Source organism: Stenella coeruleoalba, assembly GCF_951394435.1.
Source record: "Stenella coeruleoalba genome assembly, chromosome: 7".
Taxonomy (NCBI): Eukaryota; Metazoa; Chordata; class Mammalia; order Artiodactyla; family Delphinidae; genus Stenella; species Stenella coeruleoalba.
Genome location: NC_137153.1, coordinates 90,186,771 through 90,205,732, shown reverse-complemented (window position 1 = coordinate 90,205,732; position 18,962 = coordinate 90,186,771). Strand labels below are relative to the sequence as shown.

Below are 18,962 nucleotides of genomic sequence, written 5' to 3'. Positions count from 1 at the left end.
TCTAAGGAAACAATAGATGATAGCAAAGATATAAGCACACAGATGTTTGTTACAGCATTTTATGGTTGAAAACAACCTATATGAGTGACAACAGGGCAATGACAGAATAAATTATGATACAATTGTAAGTTATACACTATATAGCCATTAAAGCTGATACCTCATAGAAGTATGTTTAAGGACAAAGGAATGATCTTACTATTAAAGCTGTATACAAAGTGATTATAATTCCATTCCTATCAGGTGATCTTCTTGTTTTTGTTCCACTGCAATGAGTTGAGGGGGTATGTTAATATACAGAGCAGATGTGTGCACTCTGCCTCACCCTAGCCCATGAAAAAAATGGACAAACTAGTATTTATGATGGGAAGTGCTAAAAAATAAATAAATGAATTTCTTATTTTCCCCAATCTAAACACACTTTTATACAGTTTCTCACTGGATTCTATGTTGACTAGTGGGTATTACAAGAGAACAGTAATTCATTTCATTCTTTCATGAAATTCAGAGATCAAACAAACAAACAAGTTGGAATCCTATCTCTGCCAATCAGCCTCTAAGTAATTCAGAGGAAGTTGCTTAACTTTTAGAGCCTGTTTCCTAAATGCATAACAATAGCAATCTCAGAAGGTTTGAGGGTTAAATGAGATAACAGAAGATTTAGTAACAGTGCCTAGCACATAATAAAATGCTCAAAAATTCATTTATGCACTCATTCAACAAGTATTTTTAACACCTACAATGTGCCAGTTCCTGTTCTAGATGCTGGACAGAGAACCAACACAAACCTTTATACAGCTCTAGGAGGCAACACTGACACAATATAATATAAACATGCACACATACAGCACTAAGCGAGCATTCATGGTAGCTGTTTCTCTCTCCATTCACAAATATCCATACAGAGTTTTTCAGCAATGTGACTGCTTGAACAGGGTTAAACCCAAGAACTTCACTCTTGTAGCATGTGAGAGATACCTACAGGGAAGTACGTTTTCAGTTCCAACCCAAATTAACAAAGTGTTGGGACACATCCAGTATACACATTTATATGTAATACCCCCAAATGATAAAGAATCATAATTCATTAAACCATAAAATGTTCACGCTGGAAGGCAACTGATAATTACCTGATCCTAACCCTTTATTTTATAGATGAGTAAACAGGAGTGCCCTAAAAGTTATACCAATGTAATCTAGATTTATTCTAAAAGCACAAAAAGAAAAAAAGGATTATTAGATAATCTAGGGTGATCTCTCCCAAGTAGAACAAGACAAAGGATTCAACCCTTTCCCTCTGGAAAGCAAGAGTGGCTGTAGGAGACATTGTGAGTTGGTTGCATACATACCAAGATATGGTGATGAACCTAAATGAAAGTAGCATATCATTCTGGAATAGGGGAATGACGTATGAAACAGAACTGTGGTAAGAGAATGAAGTGGGAACCACCCACCAGCTGCCTTTGAATTAAGGGCAGAGGAGAGTTTCACCTCGGCCAGCAAACAGCAAAAGACCTACTAGAGCCATAGTTGAAGATATAAGGCGAAGGCCTGTGTAGTTAGTAATTTTAGAAGCAGAGAATAAGGCCTGAACACCTTTTACCAGAAAAGAACACTGTGTTGTCATCTGTGAAGGAAGAAAGAACACACCTCTAGGAAGACAGATGATTAGGATGAGACTCCTACTCTCAAGGAGCTCACAATGTAATGTGGAGAACAAACATGCAACTGATAAAGGGTAATATGGACAAAGTGCAGAGGCAGTACAGAAATGGGAGACTTATCTCAAAGATGACATCTCAACTGAGGCTTATGGAAGGCTAAAAAAGGAAAGGAGGTCATTCAAGGGCGGTGATATACAAAGATATTGTATGTAAACTCAGGAATAAGAGAGTTATTTAGGCAGTTTAGGAAAATGTGAATAGATCACATAAACAAAAATACGGATAAAATTCAACACCTATTCAAGATAAAGCAAAGTCACTATACAAAGAAGTTATTGCCTTTTCTTAAACCAGCAACAAATAGAAAGCACAAATTATAAAATATTATCATTCACAAAAGCATCCCCCAAAATCAAATGTCTAGGAATAAATCTAACAAAAAACAACATGTAAGACCTTTACAGCAAAAGCTTCAAAACAATACTTGATAGACATTATGAAAAATATAAAATAAAATGTATTTATCTATAAATGGAGAAACATGCCAGCCTCCTCACTAGATGGTTCAATACTGTAAAAATGTCAATATTCTGCAAAGTGATCTGTACATTCAACAAAATCAAATCAAAATCCTACAGGTTGGGCTTCCCTGGTGGCGCAGTGGTTGGGAGTCCGCCTGCCGATGCAGGGGACACGGGTTCGTGCCCCGATCTGGGAAGATCCCACATGCCGCGGAGCGCCTGGGCCCGTGAGCCATGGCCGCTGAGCCTGCGCGTCCGGAGCCTGTGCTCCGCAACGGGAGAGGCCTCAGCAGTGAGAGGCCCGCGTACCGCAAAAAAAAAAAAAAAAAAAAATCCTACAGGTTGGGTTGTGTGTGTGTGTGTGTGTGTGTGTGTGTGTGTGTGAACTGACAAGGTGATTCTAAAATTTATGTGGAAAAACATCCCAAGAACAGCCAAAGCAATCTTCAAAAACAATGCTTTTGGAAAACCTAACTACTAGATATCAAGACCCATTATAACATTATAATACTAAGACAGTGTGGTATTGGCACAACGGCAAATAGACCAATGAAATAGAATAGAGATTCCAGAAACAGACTCACATATACAACTACTTGATTTATAGTACACGTGACAACACAGTGTACTAGGAAAAGGAAGGCGTTACCAACAAATAGTACTGGGTCAACTGGGCATACATATTTTTAAAATGAAAAAAATAAAATAAAATCTCGTACCATAATCAAAAATCAACTCCAAATGGACTGTGCATCTCAAAGTGAAAGGTAAAACAAGAAGCCTTTTAGATGAAAACACAGAAAAACATTGTCAAGACATTGAATCTGGAAATATTAATCAAATGGCATTCAAAAAGCACTAACCTTAAAGAGAAAAAAACTGAAATTGGACATTAAAATACATTACAGTTCAACAAAAAGACACCATTCTCCTTTGCCATTTTTCTATCCATGTCTTTCTGTTTTAGATTTACCAAATATTTGTCTATTTTAATAATGTGTTTACAAAGAACTGATTTGGGGTTCTATGTATCATATCTGTTTTTTTTAATTTGTTTCTAAATCCTTATTTTCTTTGTATTTACTTGGTCTATGGCTTGATTTTGAATATTCTTACTTTCAGATTTTCCTTTGGGTACTCCTTCAGCAAAACTCCCACTAGGTTTGATATGCTCTTGTTCATTTCTAAATGGCTTGTAATTTACAATTGTAATTTCTTCTTTAACCTGAGGATTATTTAGAAGAATAATCTTACATTTCCAAGTAGATACATTTTTTATTTTGGTTTTTTTTTTTTGGTTGTTAATTTTTAATCTGACCTTTCTTTATAGACTTCCAAATCATCAATTTCCTGGAAACTTGCAGAATTATTTTGCAAAAATATTATTCATGATTATGAAATTGGAATACATTATTTATTATTATGTTATTCAAGCACTGCTTTCTTAATCTACAAACAGTGAAATTATCAATGTCTTCTTGTATTTTTAACAATTCTGGCCTTACATATTTTGACAATATTTTATTAGTTGCATAAAGATTCATGACATGTCTTAAGAGATGGTACCTCTTATCAAAATAAAATATAATACATCTCTTTCTTCCCTTTAATGCTATTGTAGTTTGAATTTTATTTTGTCAGGTACTAATCTTATCATACCTACTTTTTTTTGGGTCAGATTTGCCTTTTTCTATTCCACTCTTTCAACCTTTGATGTCACTTTGTCTCTTGAAAAACTTTGTTAGACTGCAGGCCTCTGTGTCTGTATTAATCCTATCTAAGAGTCTGTCTTTTCAACAGGGGAATTCAATCCTTCATATTTACTAAGCACTCATGGATTTATAACTGCCATATATTTACCATTAATTTTTTTAACTTAGATTTATTTTGATCAAAGTTGTATATGTATAGAGTTTAAGGTGTCAAATAGTTCTACAAGACTGTTACCAAAAAAAAAAAAAAAAAAAGGTAACAACTCCTGAACAATCAACCCTTCCTATTTCCCGCTCCACAGAAGCAATCACATTTTCTACTCTTAATTGAGTCTCTTGGTATTTAGCTTTATGTCATTCCCACCCCTTTGCAAAACAAAGGAAAAAATAACAGAATTTAGCCAAAAGGAAGATGATAGATACTGTTAGAAATCTGAGACTTGGTGAACCACAATTTACACAGGCTATAACCTTCTTGCCTTCCCTAGTCTGAAATGGTCATCTCCCTTGTCAAATAAAAAGTCAAAGAAAGCAGTTCAATTCTAGTTACAGTCTCCTAGAGAAACCTGAACTAAACCAAGCAAGGGCAGAAAAGCCCACTCAAAATGAGACGCTTTTATAATAGTTATATTGTTACAATATTTCTAACCTTTGAATCCATGGCCTCCCTTGGGGCATGAGGATGCAAGCAGCTAGGGTTGTCTGAACTCCTTTGAGGAACACTACCCTTTTAAGACTAAACTATGTGTATATAAAAACTGGAGCTTGGGGATGTACTGTAATCAACCTAAAAGTTTTCAGACCTCAAAATCTAGACGTCCCAAGACTTAGCATTAGGAATTCAGCTTTCCAATTACTAGTACCATTTTGGTTACTGAAGAAGGCCTCTAGCAGGGGCTTGGTTAGAGTCTGCTAAGGCTTGATGTTACTTATCCTTTGGAGAATAGAAGATACAGCACAGAATTATGTTGTACAGAATTATGCAGTATGTGTATATGGCGGCACAGAGTTATGACGTCTATACATAAGTTAATAGTTATTAGGCCCTAGCTATGGTTTATAATGGTTCATAGGTGATTATACTCATTTGCTTCATGAGACTTGTTTTCCCTGTTCCAGGATCTCTAAGCTAAATTAGATGCAAGGACCCAATTGCTTAGAGCAACTATTTCCTTAGGGCATACCATCTGTTTGCAATGCACAGCTAATTCTGAGTCTGCTGACCCTTGAAGAGTATCCCCTAAGGTTTCTGCCTGAGTCCTAAAACCCAATTTATTGAAACTCCCTGCTTCGCCTTCTCCCATCACAAGGCAAGGGTAGGCTGGATCTGACAAAACTTAGGTGATATATAAGAAAGGGCGGAAAGGCCCCAGCTAAAAGAATATTTATGTGGCCACATTTTTGTTTTTGTTTTGTTTTTAAAGGATAAGGTGGAAGAAACAATTGTGATCTTGGGGAGAAAGATTATATAAGAATAGAAATACTCAAGATTATAAAGGCATTAAAAATAAGAAGGAAAAGAACAAAAGTAAAATTTACCACGGAAAGGGAGAAAGCAAAACAATAGAAAGAAAAAAAATAGAGCCTTTGTTCATAGGAAAGTCACCTATAGTGCTAATTGTGTTAATTGGCTTGTTTGTTGGTGAGTAGGGAATTTCAAATTTGCAATGCACAACTATCACTTGTAATTTAAAAAAAGGATAGAGAAAAGAAAGAAAAGGACAGAAAAACTTGAAACAGACCTGTGGTTCTCAATCCCTGGAGACTGTCAAGGAAAGGGCCTAGAATGTGCATGCCAGAGGGCCCTGGACCCCCAGTTGTTTTATTTCCTTTGGCTGTAGCAAGTACCGCTGGTTGGTCTGTGTTCAAAGAAATCAGTAATAGAAACATATCTGGGGTGAGGAGATGGTATAGATTTTTTTTAGTCCCCCCCCAACATTATATTATGAACATTTTCAAACATTCAGAAAAATTGACAGAAATGTGAACACCTCTATAACCACCATTTAAATTCCATAACTGCTACTATTTTGCTATACTGATTTTATCATTATGTATCCATCTATGCATCCATCTGTTAGGGTCTGATTTGATAGTATTTAAAGAAATCTTCCACAAAGTTAGGCGATTTTAAAAACATCATTCTCCCTAATGGAGGCTTGAGTCAGAAAAGGGATGCTAAATAAAATTGTGAGGAGGGAGTGGATTCCTGTTCAGTCATTAGCTGAATTATTATCCTGAAATTATCCTGCTTATCCTGAAATACCACGTAATGTCTGAGCTCCAGTTTCCTAACTTATAACGTTAGACAAAATGATAATCATGGTCTCATGGTCCTTTCTAGTCTAAAAATTCTATGATTCTATAAAAAACAATTTTCTTAATAACAATCATTTACTTCATGTTTTCTATGTGCCAGGAAGTATGCTCCAAGTTTAGGAGCATAAACTCAGTTAATCTTCACAGGTTCCTTAAAATTTCTGAGATACCACACTCATGAAAACTGTCACCTGTTTTAGCAGCATGTGGCCAGCCTGACCTATTTCCAGTTGCGCTTCCTCTCCACATGCTCAGTGCTCTTTACTAGCATCAACTATACACGTCTCTGGTGGAACCAGCTGGAACTAGCAATCAGAAATTAGCTTTCCTCATTGAGAAACAAGAGCAAACTCTATCCCTGGTCTGTAATTTTTTCCCCAAATGTGAAATGAGATAAAATAGCTAAAACTACTTTAACTTGTTTATTTTGGTAAAATAATTACATATAATTATTGTTGAAGGAAATCTTCAATACACGATCTTGGTGTTTTATTCAAATCAGTTGTACACTGAATAACAAAATTTAAATGTCAGTTTTTCAATTGGAGAAAGTACTCAAATCAATAGCCATGTGCTAAACAAAGAGACTCAATTAGAGCACATTATAGTTTGGTTTGGGAATGAATACATCAAGAAAAAAAAAAGCCCCATACACACATTGTATGTGTGTGTGTGTGTGTGTGTGTGTGTGTGTGTGTGAGAGAGAGAGAGAGAGAGAGAGAAGAGAGAGGAGAGAGAGAGGAGAGAGGGAGAGAGGGGGGGAGAGAGAGAGAGAGAGAGAGAGAGAGAGAGAGAGAGAGAGAGAGAGAGGGAGAGAGAGAGAGAGGAGAGAGAGAGGGTAAGAGTTTGTGTGTTTGTATAAATGAAAAGCCACCGTTACTGCTTTTATCTCTATATTACTCTTCAGGTTTATCTCCTCTATGTTCAGTGCTCTGATATATGTATATTAGTCCTTATTTCTAGTAAAAAAAAAAAAATTTGTCTTTGCTTTTCTGCATGGGAGCTATTTGTTATTTCCATACATATTTAAAGATCTTATATTGTAGAAATGTAACAGGATGCCTGTACAAGGTGTCCTAGAACTATAAATATACACTATTATGCAATCAGTGAGGTTCACACCTCGGAAATCTAGATGGAATGGTTATCCTGAAGCAAGTGAACAAAAATAAGGAGGTTCAGCCTGTTGATTAGAACAAGGAAACACTGGAACAGGCCTAAAGTAACTCTGCAACTGCAGAATACGCAAGGCAAGTGAATTCATTCAAGTCATGGAAAGTGATAAACCCAAATTCTTCACTTTTTTCCCAATGCCCCTTATACAAAGATTTCTATAATAGATTATGCTCAAGAGCAGAGAGAAACTTGTTTTCCCCAGTGAAATAAGCACGTCTCTAACCAAAGAATGTCCTTTATGGTAACATACGTGGGTATTTTTCATATGAATATTGGGTTACTACACAACCATATGCTCTCTAGGTAAGTGCAGTCTCTCCTAAAGGAAGTCATCATTCCCATAATTCATCACCCAGAAAGGAGGCAGTTCTTCAAACAGGAAACCCAAGCAAAGACACACTCTGGACCTTGCTGAGTTGGGCCTGTGGGAAAAGAGGTAGATGTCTGGCTCAGTTCACTTGGTGGCAGTATTCAGACTCTGTCTGCCAAATGGAGACAGGCCAAAAGATAAGGACCTGAAGACAGAGTCTTTGTAAACCAGAATGAATAGTTTTATGTTGCTTTCTATCCATAGCTTTTAGGATAGCTTGATTTAAACATTCCAGCCTTATACCAGCTGTTTCACTGGCATTAAGGTAAAACTAGTGTGTCCTTAGAGTACAGAATAAAAATGGTAGCAGCAGCACTAAACTGAATCCTCAAACATATTAAAGAGGAAGGCTGAGAACAAGAATCAGGGCTGCCAGGTCCTGGAACTCTTTTAACACTTGGAAATTCTCCCTGCATTGCAGTCTTCGTGTTTGGGGGCTCCATTTTATTAAGGAAGGTGGCAGCCTCCTCATGTGTTCTCAACAACAGGCAATGAGATCTATGCAAACTCTCAGGGTTCCCTTATTGCCCTCAATCCTGGAAAACTCAAAGTTAATTATTGTGCTCAACTACTAAAGCTTTCCTCAGGTAAAAGTTATAGCTAATTTTTCTCTTTCTTTTCCTCTTTTACTTATTGGTTCTTACCCTTCTGATCACTAGTTTTGGTCTTACTGCATATATTTTTATTTCAAGCGTCCTAAATTCTTTTATAGAAAACGGCCAGAGGACAAGCCAAGCCTGAATAAATTTTTCCCATACCATAAGATAAAGTTATAAAACAGTGCTCATCTTGAAGCCGTGAATGCTAGGGAAGTTGAGAGCCTGTATGCTGGCTAAAAGCAATGAGCAAGGAAGCCTGGACTACACCTGTAAGTACAGAATTCTGGGATAGAAGAAGAGCTTGGAGATAATCAATTCCATCCTCTCACCTAATGCAAGAAATGTGTTCTACAACTTCTTGGACAGAAGGTTATCTCTGCCTCCCACCTCTGCCTGAATATTTCCAGTGACAGGGAACATAACACCTTATAATGTTCCACTTCATGACAGCTCCCATTGATACAAAGTCCTTTCTTACATTGAGTGAAATCTGCCTCTCAGTCTACCAATTAATCATAGTTCTTCATTACACAGACATGTATTTCCTCTTCCAAAAGGCATTTCTTCACTTATTTAAATGTATGTCTCATTTATTGAATATTTATCAGTATCAGGCTATGTGCTAGGTACTCTATAAACACTACTATTGATACATATTATTTTCACAATCATCATTTAAGTTAGGTGTTATCCTCCTGCGAAAAGTGAGTCCCAGAGAGACACACCGATTAGAATCTAATGCCAGACAAAGAGACACACTGATTAGAATCTAATGCCAGACAAACATGTGGGGGCTCTTATACCTGTTCCCATAAAGATTTTATTACATTTCTGGCAACCAAGTCACATGATTTAAATGCCTTCAAAATTGGAAGGAAAACAAATAAGTTAGATCAATCCAAAGAGAAAAATAAAGATGGTCTAGAGATATGTACAAGTGCACCAGTGTTTGGTTCACAGAGAAAAACAGTAGCATGAAAAGCGTTTAACAATATTGCCATCAGGAAGCTCCAAGAGACAGTAAGGTAATACCTATTAACGTCACAACCGTGACGTGAAGCCAGTGGAGTAAATGCAGGCCTCAAACAAGAAACTCCCTCTCTTGTACCTCAGCCAGGAACCAGAGCAGATTCCCAGGAAGTCAGTCATATTACTGCAGAGAAAGCAGCATAGCCTAAAGGCCAATTTCAGTAGAACCAGAAGTTCACAAATGATTCTGAATATATACTTCTTTGGCTTGGGGGTGGGGGTGGGGGTGGGTAACAAAACATGGACCTGCAACCGGGAGTGAAGAATCTAACAGTGAACTGAGCAAGGCTCCACATCTAAGCCAGGAATTCAGGATCAAAATAAATACTCCACTTAAGGTGGTTTGCGGGGCATGAGAATCCAAAAGAATGGGGTGGAAGGAAATGCTGATAATCATTTCTCTGCCTAAGGTCCTCTCCCATTCCAACCATGTTCCAGTCTTATATTGTTGCTGCCTACTGAACCATTTCACTTGCCTATCCTACTTTCACCTCAAACTCAACATGCTCAAATCAGAATTCACTACCCTTCTTTCTCTCACCAAATTCCTTACTAGTTAAAGGCATTATATAGGTATAAAAATCCTGGAGTCATTCTTTTTTTACTTCATAGAGTCCTTCTTAACTTTTGTACTCCACCTTTTTACAGTTAAGAGCCACTGACTGCCATTAAACAAATATTTACTGAGTGCCTACAATGCACCAGGCACTTTCTTTGCACTCTAGATACACTGATTAACAAAACAAAGATATACACTTTCATGAAGCTTATATCCTAGTAGTTAGAGAGAAACAATAAACATAGTAAATAAGTAAATATGGTAAGTAAATACTGTATTTCAGAAGGTAGTGTTAAAAAAAAGAAAAAGCAGGGCTCTCCTGGTGGCACAGTGGTTGAGAGTCAGCCTGCTCATGCAGGGGACACGGGTTCGTGCCCCGCTCTGGGAAGATCCCACGTGCCGCAGAGCGGCTGGGCCCGTGAGCAATGGCTGCTGAGCCTGTGCGTCCGGAGCCTGTGCTCTGCAATGGAAGAGGCCCGCATACCGCAAAAAAAAAAAGAAAGAAAAAGCAAAGCAAGGTAATGGCAATTACAAAAGGGTGGTCAGGGTAAGTCTCTTTGAGAAAAAGGTGACATGTGAGCAAAGACATAGAAGAGGTGAGGGAGGAAGCCAAGAGCCTGCAGGCAAGGCAACAGCCATGCAAAGGCATGACTACCAGCTGCTCCTACTTCTTTAAAATGTCACAGAGCCACCCATTCACTCCATTCCCAAGGCCATCATACCTACTCCAAAACCTCCTAGGTAGCCACCCTACTCCATTTCCTCTGTGGTGCAGTTAAACATTCTTTTTCCTGATTTTCAAGGTTCATAATTCTCTGAGCCCACCCTTTAAATCATGAACTTCCATTCCTCCCCTTAAAATTTTTAAACTTAGCATACTCCTTCTTCACTCACATCATCCTCCCCTACCTAGGAGTACTTTCCCTCTGCCCCTTATCCTCTCTAAACCCTACCTATTCTGCAAGGCACAAGATCAAGTCCTATCACCTTTAGAGAGCAATCCCTGTGGTTGCTATTACTGAATCTGTATTCATATTTCCCCAGCATCATACTCCTTGAAAGCAAGTGTGCGTCTTTTTCTATACCTCCCACTGAGTTGACCATTACTAAATATTTGCTAAGATTAAATGAGCTATTTCTTCTACAAGCCAAAGCTCTGCCATCTTAAAAACATATTTATTTAGCTTTGATAAACTATTGAGACAGAATGATTAAAGAATGATTATATTATACAAAAAAATGCAAAGGGATAGAATAAGCCAAAATGTTAACGATGGACAATGATAGCTTTTTTCTCTTCTCTGATTCAAATTTTCAGGTCTGTGCCTATGTTAATTTGAGAAGCAAAGAGTTTGCTATGAATATAAATAAATCAACACAAATAGTGAGGGATCAACCATCATTAGAATCATTGGAGAGATTCGAATTACCTAAAAATATAACGTCAAAGAAAGACTGCAAGCATCTGAGTAAGCTGCAAAGATGCAAACTGTAATAAAGACAAGCTGAAGCATATTCTCATGGTGAAGGAAAGAAGGAAGGAAAGAAGGGAGGGAGGGAGGAAGGAAGGAAGAAAACCTTCCTGACAAAATGAGCATTATAAGATATTTACTGGGCTTCCCTGGTGGCGCAGTGGTTGAAAGTCCGCCTGCCGATGCAGGGGACACGGGTTCGTGCCCCGGTCTGGGAAGATTCCACATGCCACGGAGCGGCTGGGCCCGTGAGCCATGGCCGCTGAGCCTGTGCATCCGGAGCCTGTGCTCCGCAACGGGAGAAGCCACAACAGTGAGAGGCCCGTGAACCGCAAAAAAAAAAAAAAAAAGATATTTACTGTGTATGAAAGCAGCATGATGTAGAGGAAAGAGTACACACTCTGCAAAGGTTAAACACAGGCTCCATCATTCATTAACATCATGACCTCAGTTTCCTGGTCTGTAGAATGGAAACACAGAAGCTCTTCTATTTACATACTTTCAAAGGAACAAACTAAGTTCCAATCTGAGCAAAATCCTGACAACTCTGCCTACCCAGGCTGATGGAGTTAATGGTAATGCACAATGGTAATGCACAATCATTTGAGTCTCAGTGGTTGGACTACTGTTAGTCACTATCTGTTCCATCTGAAGCAGTGTCTTCCTTTTACAAATGTATTTATGATTAAAATATGAACGACAGGGCTTCCCTGGTGGCGCAGTGGTTGAGAGTCCGCCTGCCAATGCAGGGGACACGGGTTCGTGCCCCAGTCTGGGAAGATCCCACATGCCGCAGAGCAGCTAGGCCCGTGAGCCATGGCCGCTGGGCCTGCGCATCCGGAGCCTGTGCTCGGCAACGGGAGAGGCCACAACAGTGAGAGGCCCGCGTACTGCAAAAAAATTAATTAATTAATTAATTAATTATTTTTTAAAAAAAGAGAGTCTTTTGGAAATTAACTGGTACAAAAGTAAGAAGCTTTTGTACTATTACACAACTATCATCCAAGGCTGGTTATGAGAATTAAATGAGACAAGGCAGGTAGAATTCCTAGCACATTCTTAAAATATATTCCTTACAGATTGATAAAATGATGCAAGGACCACTGAACCTTCACAGAAATGTCAAAGCAACCTGTGTGTACATCCTGCAAGTCATAATATTTTTGTTATAAATCATTCTGTATAATGTATATTGCTCTCAGACTGCCAAAATGAAAGAGCAGCTTTACAAAAGGCCAGATGTGATCTATAAAATTTGACCCATAAAACCAATCAGACTTACTCTACCTAGTGTTTGAGAAAGTGTCTAAGGCAAAAAGCCTACAAGTCAATCAATCGTTAAGTTCACATGTAAAAAGGGTAACCATAAGAAACTTACTTGCAGTTTTGGACTAAAACTGTAGAGCTAAACCTGGATCTAATTCAGCGTAGCAGCAAATCTTAATGTTTATGGAAACTGCTTAGATTTGATATTGAGAAAATTACATTAAATAATGCATTAAATATTATCCTAAGTATTGCAGTTAGGCTGGGTCAAGACAGACTATAAATTTTGAGAAGATTCCAAAAGTTTTTTTCAGCCAGTTCTATGTAACAAGACATGAAAATTCCTGAGAAACATGCCAGCATCTGCTGTCAATTCCAGAACCAGGAGGCAAAGATGTGATCCAATCACATGGTATCAAACCAGCGTCCATCTTTTCAGAAAAAGTTGCATTATGCAAGCCATGACCAAGAAAGAACAGCAAAAGGCATGAGGTTTTTTGACATGTGCAGGCGATTCTGTGGTTTGAAAAGACATGTTCTCATATCAAAAGGGCCATCCATAGGATACTGGCATTTTCAAAACCCACTTCATTAGACATGAACATATCTGATCCAATACAACTGTACTAAAGAACAGCATTGAGTTCAGGCAACTGTTTCAATTAGGCCTAGGAGAAGCTGTCAACAAAAGTCTTCACAGGAGCATCCTTCCCCACAGGAACAAGATTTATCTCCTTCTTCATTATTTTGAACATGTCCATTCCCCATTTAATTTCTTTTTTTAAATTAATTTATTTATTTTTGGCTGTGTTGGGTCTTCGTTGCTGTGCCAGGGCTTTCTCTAGTTGCTGTGAGCAGGGTCTACTCTTTGTTGCGGTGCAAGGGCTTCTCATTGAGGTGGCTTCTCTTGTTGAGGAGCATGGGCTTCAGTAGTTGTGGCTCATGGGCTCTAGAGCACAGGCTCAGTAGTTGCTCCACGGCATGTGGGATCCTCCCGGACCAGGGCTCGAACCCGTGTCCCCTGCATTGGCAGGTGGATTCTTAACCCCTGTGCCACCAGGGAAGTTCCTCCCCATTTAATTTCAACAACAAAGTAGATCATCTAAAATTCTAAACCTAACCATGTGCTACAAGGCCTTTCAATTACATCCCACTTCAATTAAACCAAAATTTCCAAACTACTATAAGCCTACTTTTCTCAATCAATAAGCACTACACGGGCTTCCCTGCGTGGTTGAGAGTCTACCTGCCGATGCAGGGGACGTGGGTTCGTGCCCCAGTCTGGGAGGATCCCACATGCTGCAGAGCGGCTGGGCCCGTGAGCCATGGCCGCTGAGCCTGTGCGTCCAGAGCCTGTGCTCCGCCGCAACGGGAGAGGCCATAACAGTGAGAGGCCCGTGTAACGCAAAAAAAAAAAAAAAAAAAAAAAAAAAAAAGCACTACACCAGGCCCTTTTTTCAGCAGTATAAAAAAGGTACTGACCTTCTATTGAGGACTTTATAACCTATAATTATTTCCCCTCCCTCCCACTTTCAGAACTCACTTTTCTTAAGCTCTGTGAAATTCAAGGTAACTTCACTTAGGTAAGTCACTCCATTAACTCTGTTCCTCCCCCCTCCAAATCCTTCACATTTTAAACTGCCATATAGGACACAAGATCTAGAATCAGAAAAATCAAAGTTCCTGCCCTGGTTCTGCCCAACCCTGAGAAATTCACCTAATCTCTAGAGTTATGCTTTTCCATCTGTAAACTCAGTGATTTATGACTTTCAACATTTGAATGCCTAGCCCTGGTGGGCATCCCATTATATTACTCTCCCTTACTCATCCCACTTAGATTACCTTTCTGTTTCCAGTCACATATTAGAGAATTTTTAGAATATGGGAAAAAATAACAGTGGTTAATATATCCAAACCCCACATTTCAGAATAAGGAAATTAACTCTATAAAGAGTAACTTGCCAGCCAGACAATAGAAGCTTTTGCTTCCTGCCCTAGGGGAGCTGGGGGACACAGCTTACAAAGAGAGAGCTTAACACTCATCAAATCCCCCTCTCTGCCCAACTGAATTCTAGCCACCCTTCAAAGTCAGTTTAAGTCCTAAAGTGTCCAGGAAGCCTCCCCCAGTCACTTCAGTCTAGAATACTCACTTCCCTCTTTGAATACTGATGCCTCTCTGCAGGGTTGATATTAAAAGTATTAACAACTAGCACCCCAGTGGTACCAACCAATCAGAAAGAATGTCTAACCAATCAAAACACACGTGGCCCAGTGGGAATTGCTGGTTGAACATCAGCCCTCCTATTAATAACAATACAAAATAGCAACCTCAAATGCCAATACAATTTTCTCATTTGATCTTCACAATCTCATAAACTAGACAAAGTAGGTATCATCCCCATTTTCTGCATATCTAGAAGTTGGGGCTAATAACCAAATCTAATAACCAACTGCTTCTTTTACCACATCACATGACTTTTCCTGATTGTACACAGAATTCTCAATTAATATTGTATAAACTGTACTTACATATAACAGTATAAACACTAAAGGAATACTCAAGTCAAACAGAATTAATTTAAACAACAAGCATTTAAGTGGAACAGAATATAAAACATAGTGCTAGGTTCTGAGACCATAAAAGAAATAAAAGGCATGATCCTTGCCCTCTGGGTACTTATAACACGTTAGAGAGTATTTTTAAGTAACAGTGCAACATGATAGAAATAGACAACACAAAGTGTAAGTTCTATACAGTTCAGGGAAATAAAGAGTTCACAAACTAAAGCAGTATAGGAAGTCAGGACTGAGAACTTCTCTCCTCACACTCCCAAAAGGGGCAAAATTAAATATGTAGTGAAAAGGCTGAAAAGTGGAGTGGGTGGAAAAATAGAAAACGCTGGAATCGAGGGTTTGCAGTAGTGGGATGTGAGATCTCTGGTTGGATACACAGAGATGGCCCTAATCATAAGCCTCAAGTACTGCTCTAAGCACTGAATACAAATGGGAAATCTCGTAAACCCTCTGTGGGGATGGCTAAGGAAGATTAGCTTGGCAGCAGCCTATAAAAAAGCCTAGGTGAGAGAAACTCTGGAAAGCAAATGGATTTGAGGGGTAACAGGCAGGACTAAACTGATGGCTGCATATGAAGAAAGGACAAAACATTCAAGAGGCATTAATGTAAATAAGAGTTGGGTTTTAGGCATGTTTTGAAAGAAAAGGTTATGAAATGGCAGAAAGGAAGCATTCTCACACAGGATATATATGTAGACATAGTGGTACTAAACTGTGTACCATGGACAAGGAACCAATTTCCCTAGAGAAATCTATGTTGGAGAGAGCAGAAGCTGGGCAGAGAAATACAAAACTGATGCCGAGACAATAAGGAACAACTGCAAACTCTTAAAAAGGAAGTCAAATTATAAATTTTAAAAAGCATTTGCGCTTCTTCAGAATATATGAAAGGATGAATGGAAACATCAACATAATCAAGGAGAACAGGCAGACCAATTGAGGTAGTCTAGGCTTAAGCATAGCAATAGCTCCTGGATCGGCTTTGTATTGTAGGCATGCCAGGGTAGTCTGTAAGCTCCTCCAGGGCATGGGCTGAGCAATACTCTGTACATCTATTAAGTCCAATACTGATGCTTGAATACACGAACACTTTGTGTGCTAAGCTAGGTGGAAAAGAGTGAACTACGCTACTTGAGTTAATAGTGGTGTGGAAATGTTACTTATGCTTGATGCATAACTATATTGATTCTCCCACCTGTCCACACATTTATCTTGTCCCCCTTCTCAGGCCAATGTCAAAACTCCATTGTTTCCTCTAATGTAGGCCCAGTGTGTAGGGACTCCAAGAATGTACTAGGAGTGGTTAGGGTTTGGCACTTCCACTGCAGGGGGCACGGGTTCGATCCCTGGTTGGGGAATTTAGATACCACTGTGTGGCAGGGCCAGAAAAAAGGAATGAACTAGGAGTCAGAAAGAAGCCAACCTGTTTTTCTAATTGTGAGGACAAAAATCTAAAAGTGAATAATAAAGATCACTATTAGAGGACTAAAAAAGAAAAATGGGCTATGCCAGACAGTGAGGTGTATAGGTTTTGGAAACACTGAACCCTCAGTGTACTAACTCCAGCTCTTAATAATTGAGTACTTAGCCTCTCCACACCTCAGTTTTCTCATCTATAAAATGGGGCAGGGCTTCCCTGGTGGCGCAGTGGTTGAGAATCTGCCTGCCAATGCAGCGGACACGGGTTCGAGCCCTGGTCTGGGAAGATCCCACATGCCGCGGAGCAACTAGGCCCGTGAGCCACAACTACTGAGCCTGCGCGTCTGGAGCTTGTGCTCCACAACAAGAGAGGCCGCGACAGTGAGAGGCCCGCGCACCGCGATGAAGAGTGGCCCCCGCTCGCCGCAACTAGAGAAAGCCCTCGCACAGAATCGAAGACCCAACACAGACATAAATAAATAAATAAATAAAATGGGGCAAATGCCACATAGCCCTAAGGGTTTAGTTGTGAGGATTAGATAATGTACTTTGGTGTACTTTATGCATCTGCATCATAGTAAGCTCTTAAAAAACAGTAGCTATTAATAATAATTGGCACCCTAAGTCTTGAATTTTTTGTTTTAAAAACATTTGGTGTTCAATTACAGACACAGAAACGTACTTTCACTTTATCTTAGTTGCTTACACTAAGGCTCTATATTTCAGTTTCTAGTACTATAACTTGGATGCTAACAAAGTTTTTCACTTCTCCTTCCGCGAGGTAGGTGACGACCATACCCCATCCTAATTTAATATTTTGGAAAACGCAGGAAACACTCCCTCGAAAACCAGCTACACAGACGACTGATTCAAACTACTGTCACTCAAGAAATGGAACATCTCTAGCGATGTTCCTTCGAGGAAATAAAAGCGTTTGATCAATTCAGAGTCATTTCCATTCAAACATTCCAAACCCCCGCAGAGTGAGCAAACGTTCAAGTTTCTACTACGAAAACAATCTGTAGCCTCTGGTTACTGGATTCACTTCAACACTTCCCCAGAAGCACGAAAGAAGAAGCACTCCGCACATGTTAGTGCCTCCTTGTCCTCACACAAAGCTTCACAGTAGCTCCCCTTCCAAAGCCACCCCTGTCTGGAGAAGCGGCCCCTCTCGGCGGGGTCAGGCCGGCGCCAAAGGCCAGGGCGGCCCTGCTGACCCGGGGGTCTCTGCCACACATCCCCCCCTCCCACTGCTAGGGGAGGCCCTGGAGGCTCAGAGCTCACACCCCGCCCTGGAAGCCTCCTCGGACCCCAATCCCTCCCGGGACCCCGGAGCCTGGAGCACCTACTCGTTCGGGGTGCGGTGCCCGGGACAACGCCACACAGCGCCCCGAGGGGAATGGGGAGCAGTCCCAGCTCTGCCGGTCCCGGCCAGCCTCACACCCTCCGGCCGTCGGCCCGCGCCCACTCGCTCCCCAGAGGGCAGCCCCCGACCCCGGACGGCTTCGCCCGACGCCACTTCCTCCGGAGAGCCGGCAGCCGGGGCGGTCGCGGGCTGCCGGGCAAGCCCACCCGCGCTCGGACCCAGGCCCTAGCCCCGCCTCCGCTCCCCATCCGCGGCTAGCGTGGCGGCGGCCCGAGCAGGAAAGCCCGGCCCCGGCCCAGGCGCCGCCACCTGCGCCCCCGGCCCCGCGCCATGTTTGAGAAAGAGAAGGAGCGAGCCAGAGGCCGGGCCCGGTCCGCGCGCCCCGAAGCCGCCCGCCAGTCCCGCCGCGCCGCCGCTCACCCGTCACCTCCGGGACCAGCGTTGCCGCCGCCGCCAGCACGAGGAGGAGCAGCCGGGGACGCGGAGCAGCGGCCGCCGCCTCCATGGTCCCGCCGCCACCGCCTGTGGCCCGGCCCGGCCCGGCAGCCGCCTCGCCTCAGCAAACCTCGCCTCGCCCCACCTCCCCCGCCGCCGCGGCGGCCTCGCTTCGGCCCTTTGTAACTGCTCCGGGGCTGCGCATCCATTGGCTGCCGGGCTCCCGCCGGCCCCGCCTCCCCGCCGTCTGCGAACAGCCGAGCGGGACCCAACCCAGAGCCCCGCCTACGGGCCCTCTGGGCAGCCAATCCAGAGCCGCGGGCGCCGGGCCGCTGGCCACGCCCTCAGACTCCCCGCTGGGGGGACCCGCCAGACCCCTGCAGCTGTGGAAGCCGCTGGGAGTTCGGAGAAGGCCCGGTGGGAGCAGGGTCTAGCCGGCCCCGGTACTGCCTTGCCTCCAGCCACCGAGGGCACTGGGTGT

General features: G+C 41.4%; 1 protein-coding gene across 2 annotated transcripts in view; it reads right to left on the bottom strand.

Annotated features, from left to right (window-relative positions):
• TGFBR1 (transforming growth factor beta receptor 1) overlaps positions 1 to 18,744 on the bottom strand; it is a 65,806-nt gene extending 47,062 nt beyond the window's left edge. For both annotated transcript variants that reach the window (XM_079925992.1, XM_079925993.1), the window contains exon 1: positions 18,467 to 18,744. In XM_079925992.1, the coding sequence (XP_079782118.1) occupies positions 18,467 to 18,551 (85 nt within the window). In that variant the 5' untranslated portion in view covers positions 18,552 to 18,744. The remainder of the gene's footprint in view (positions 1 to 18,466) is intronic.
• Positions 18,745 to 18,962: the final 218 nt, after the last annotated feature.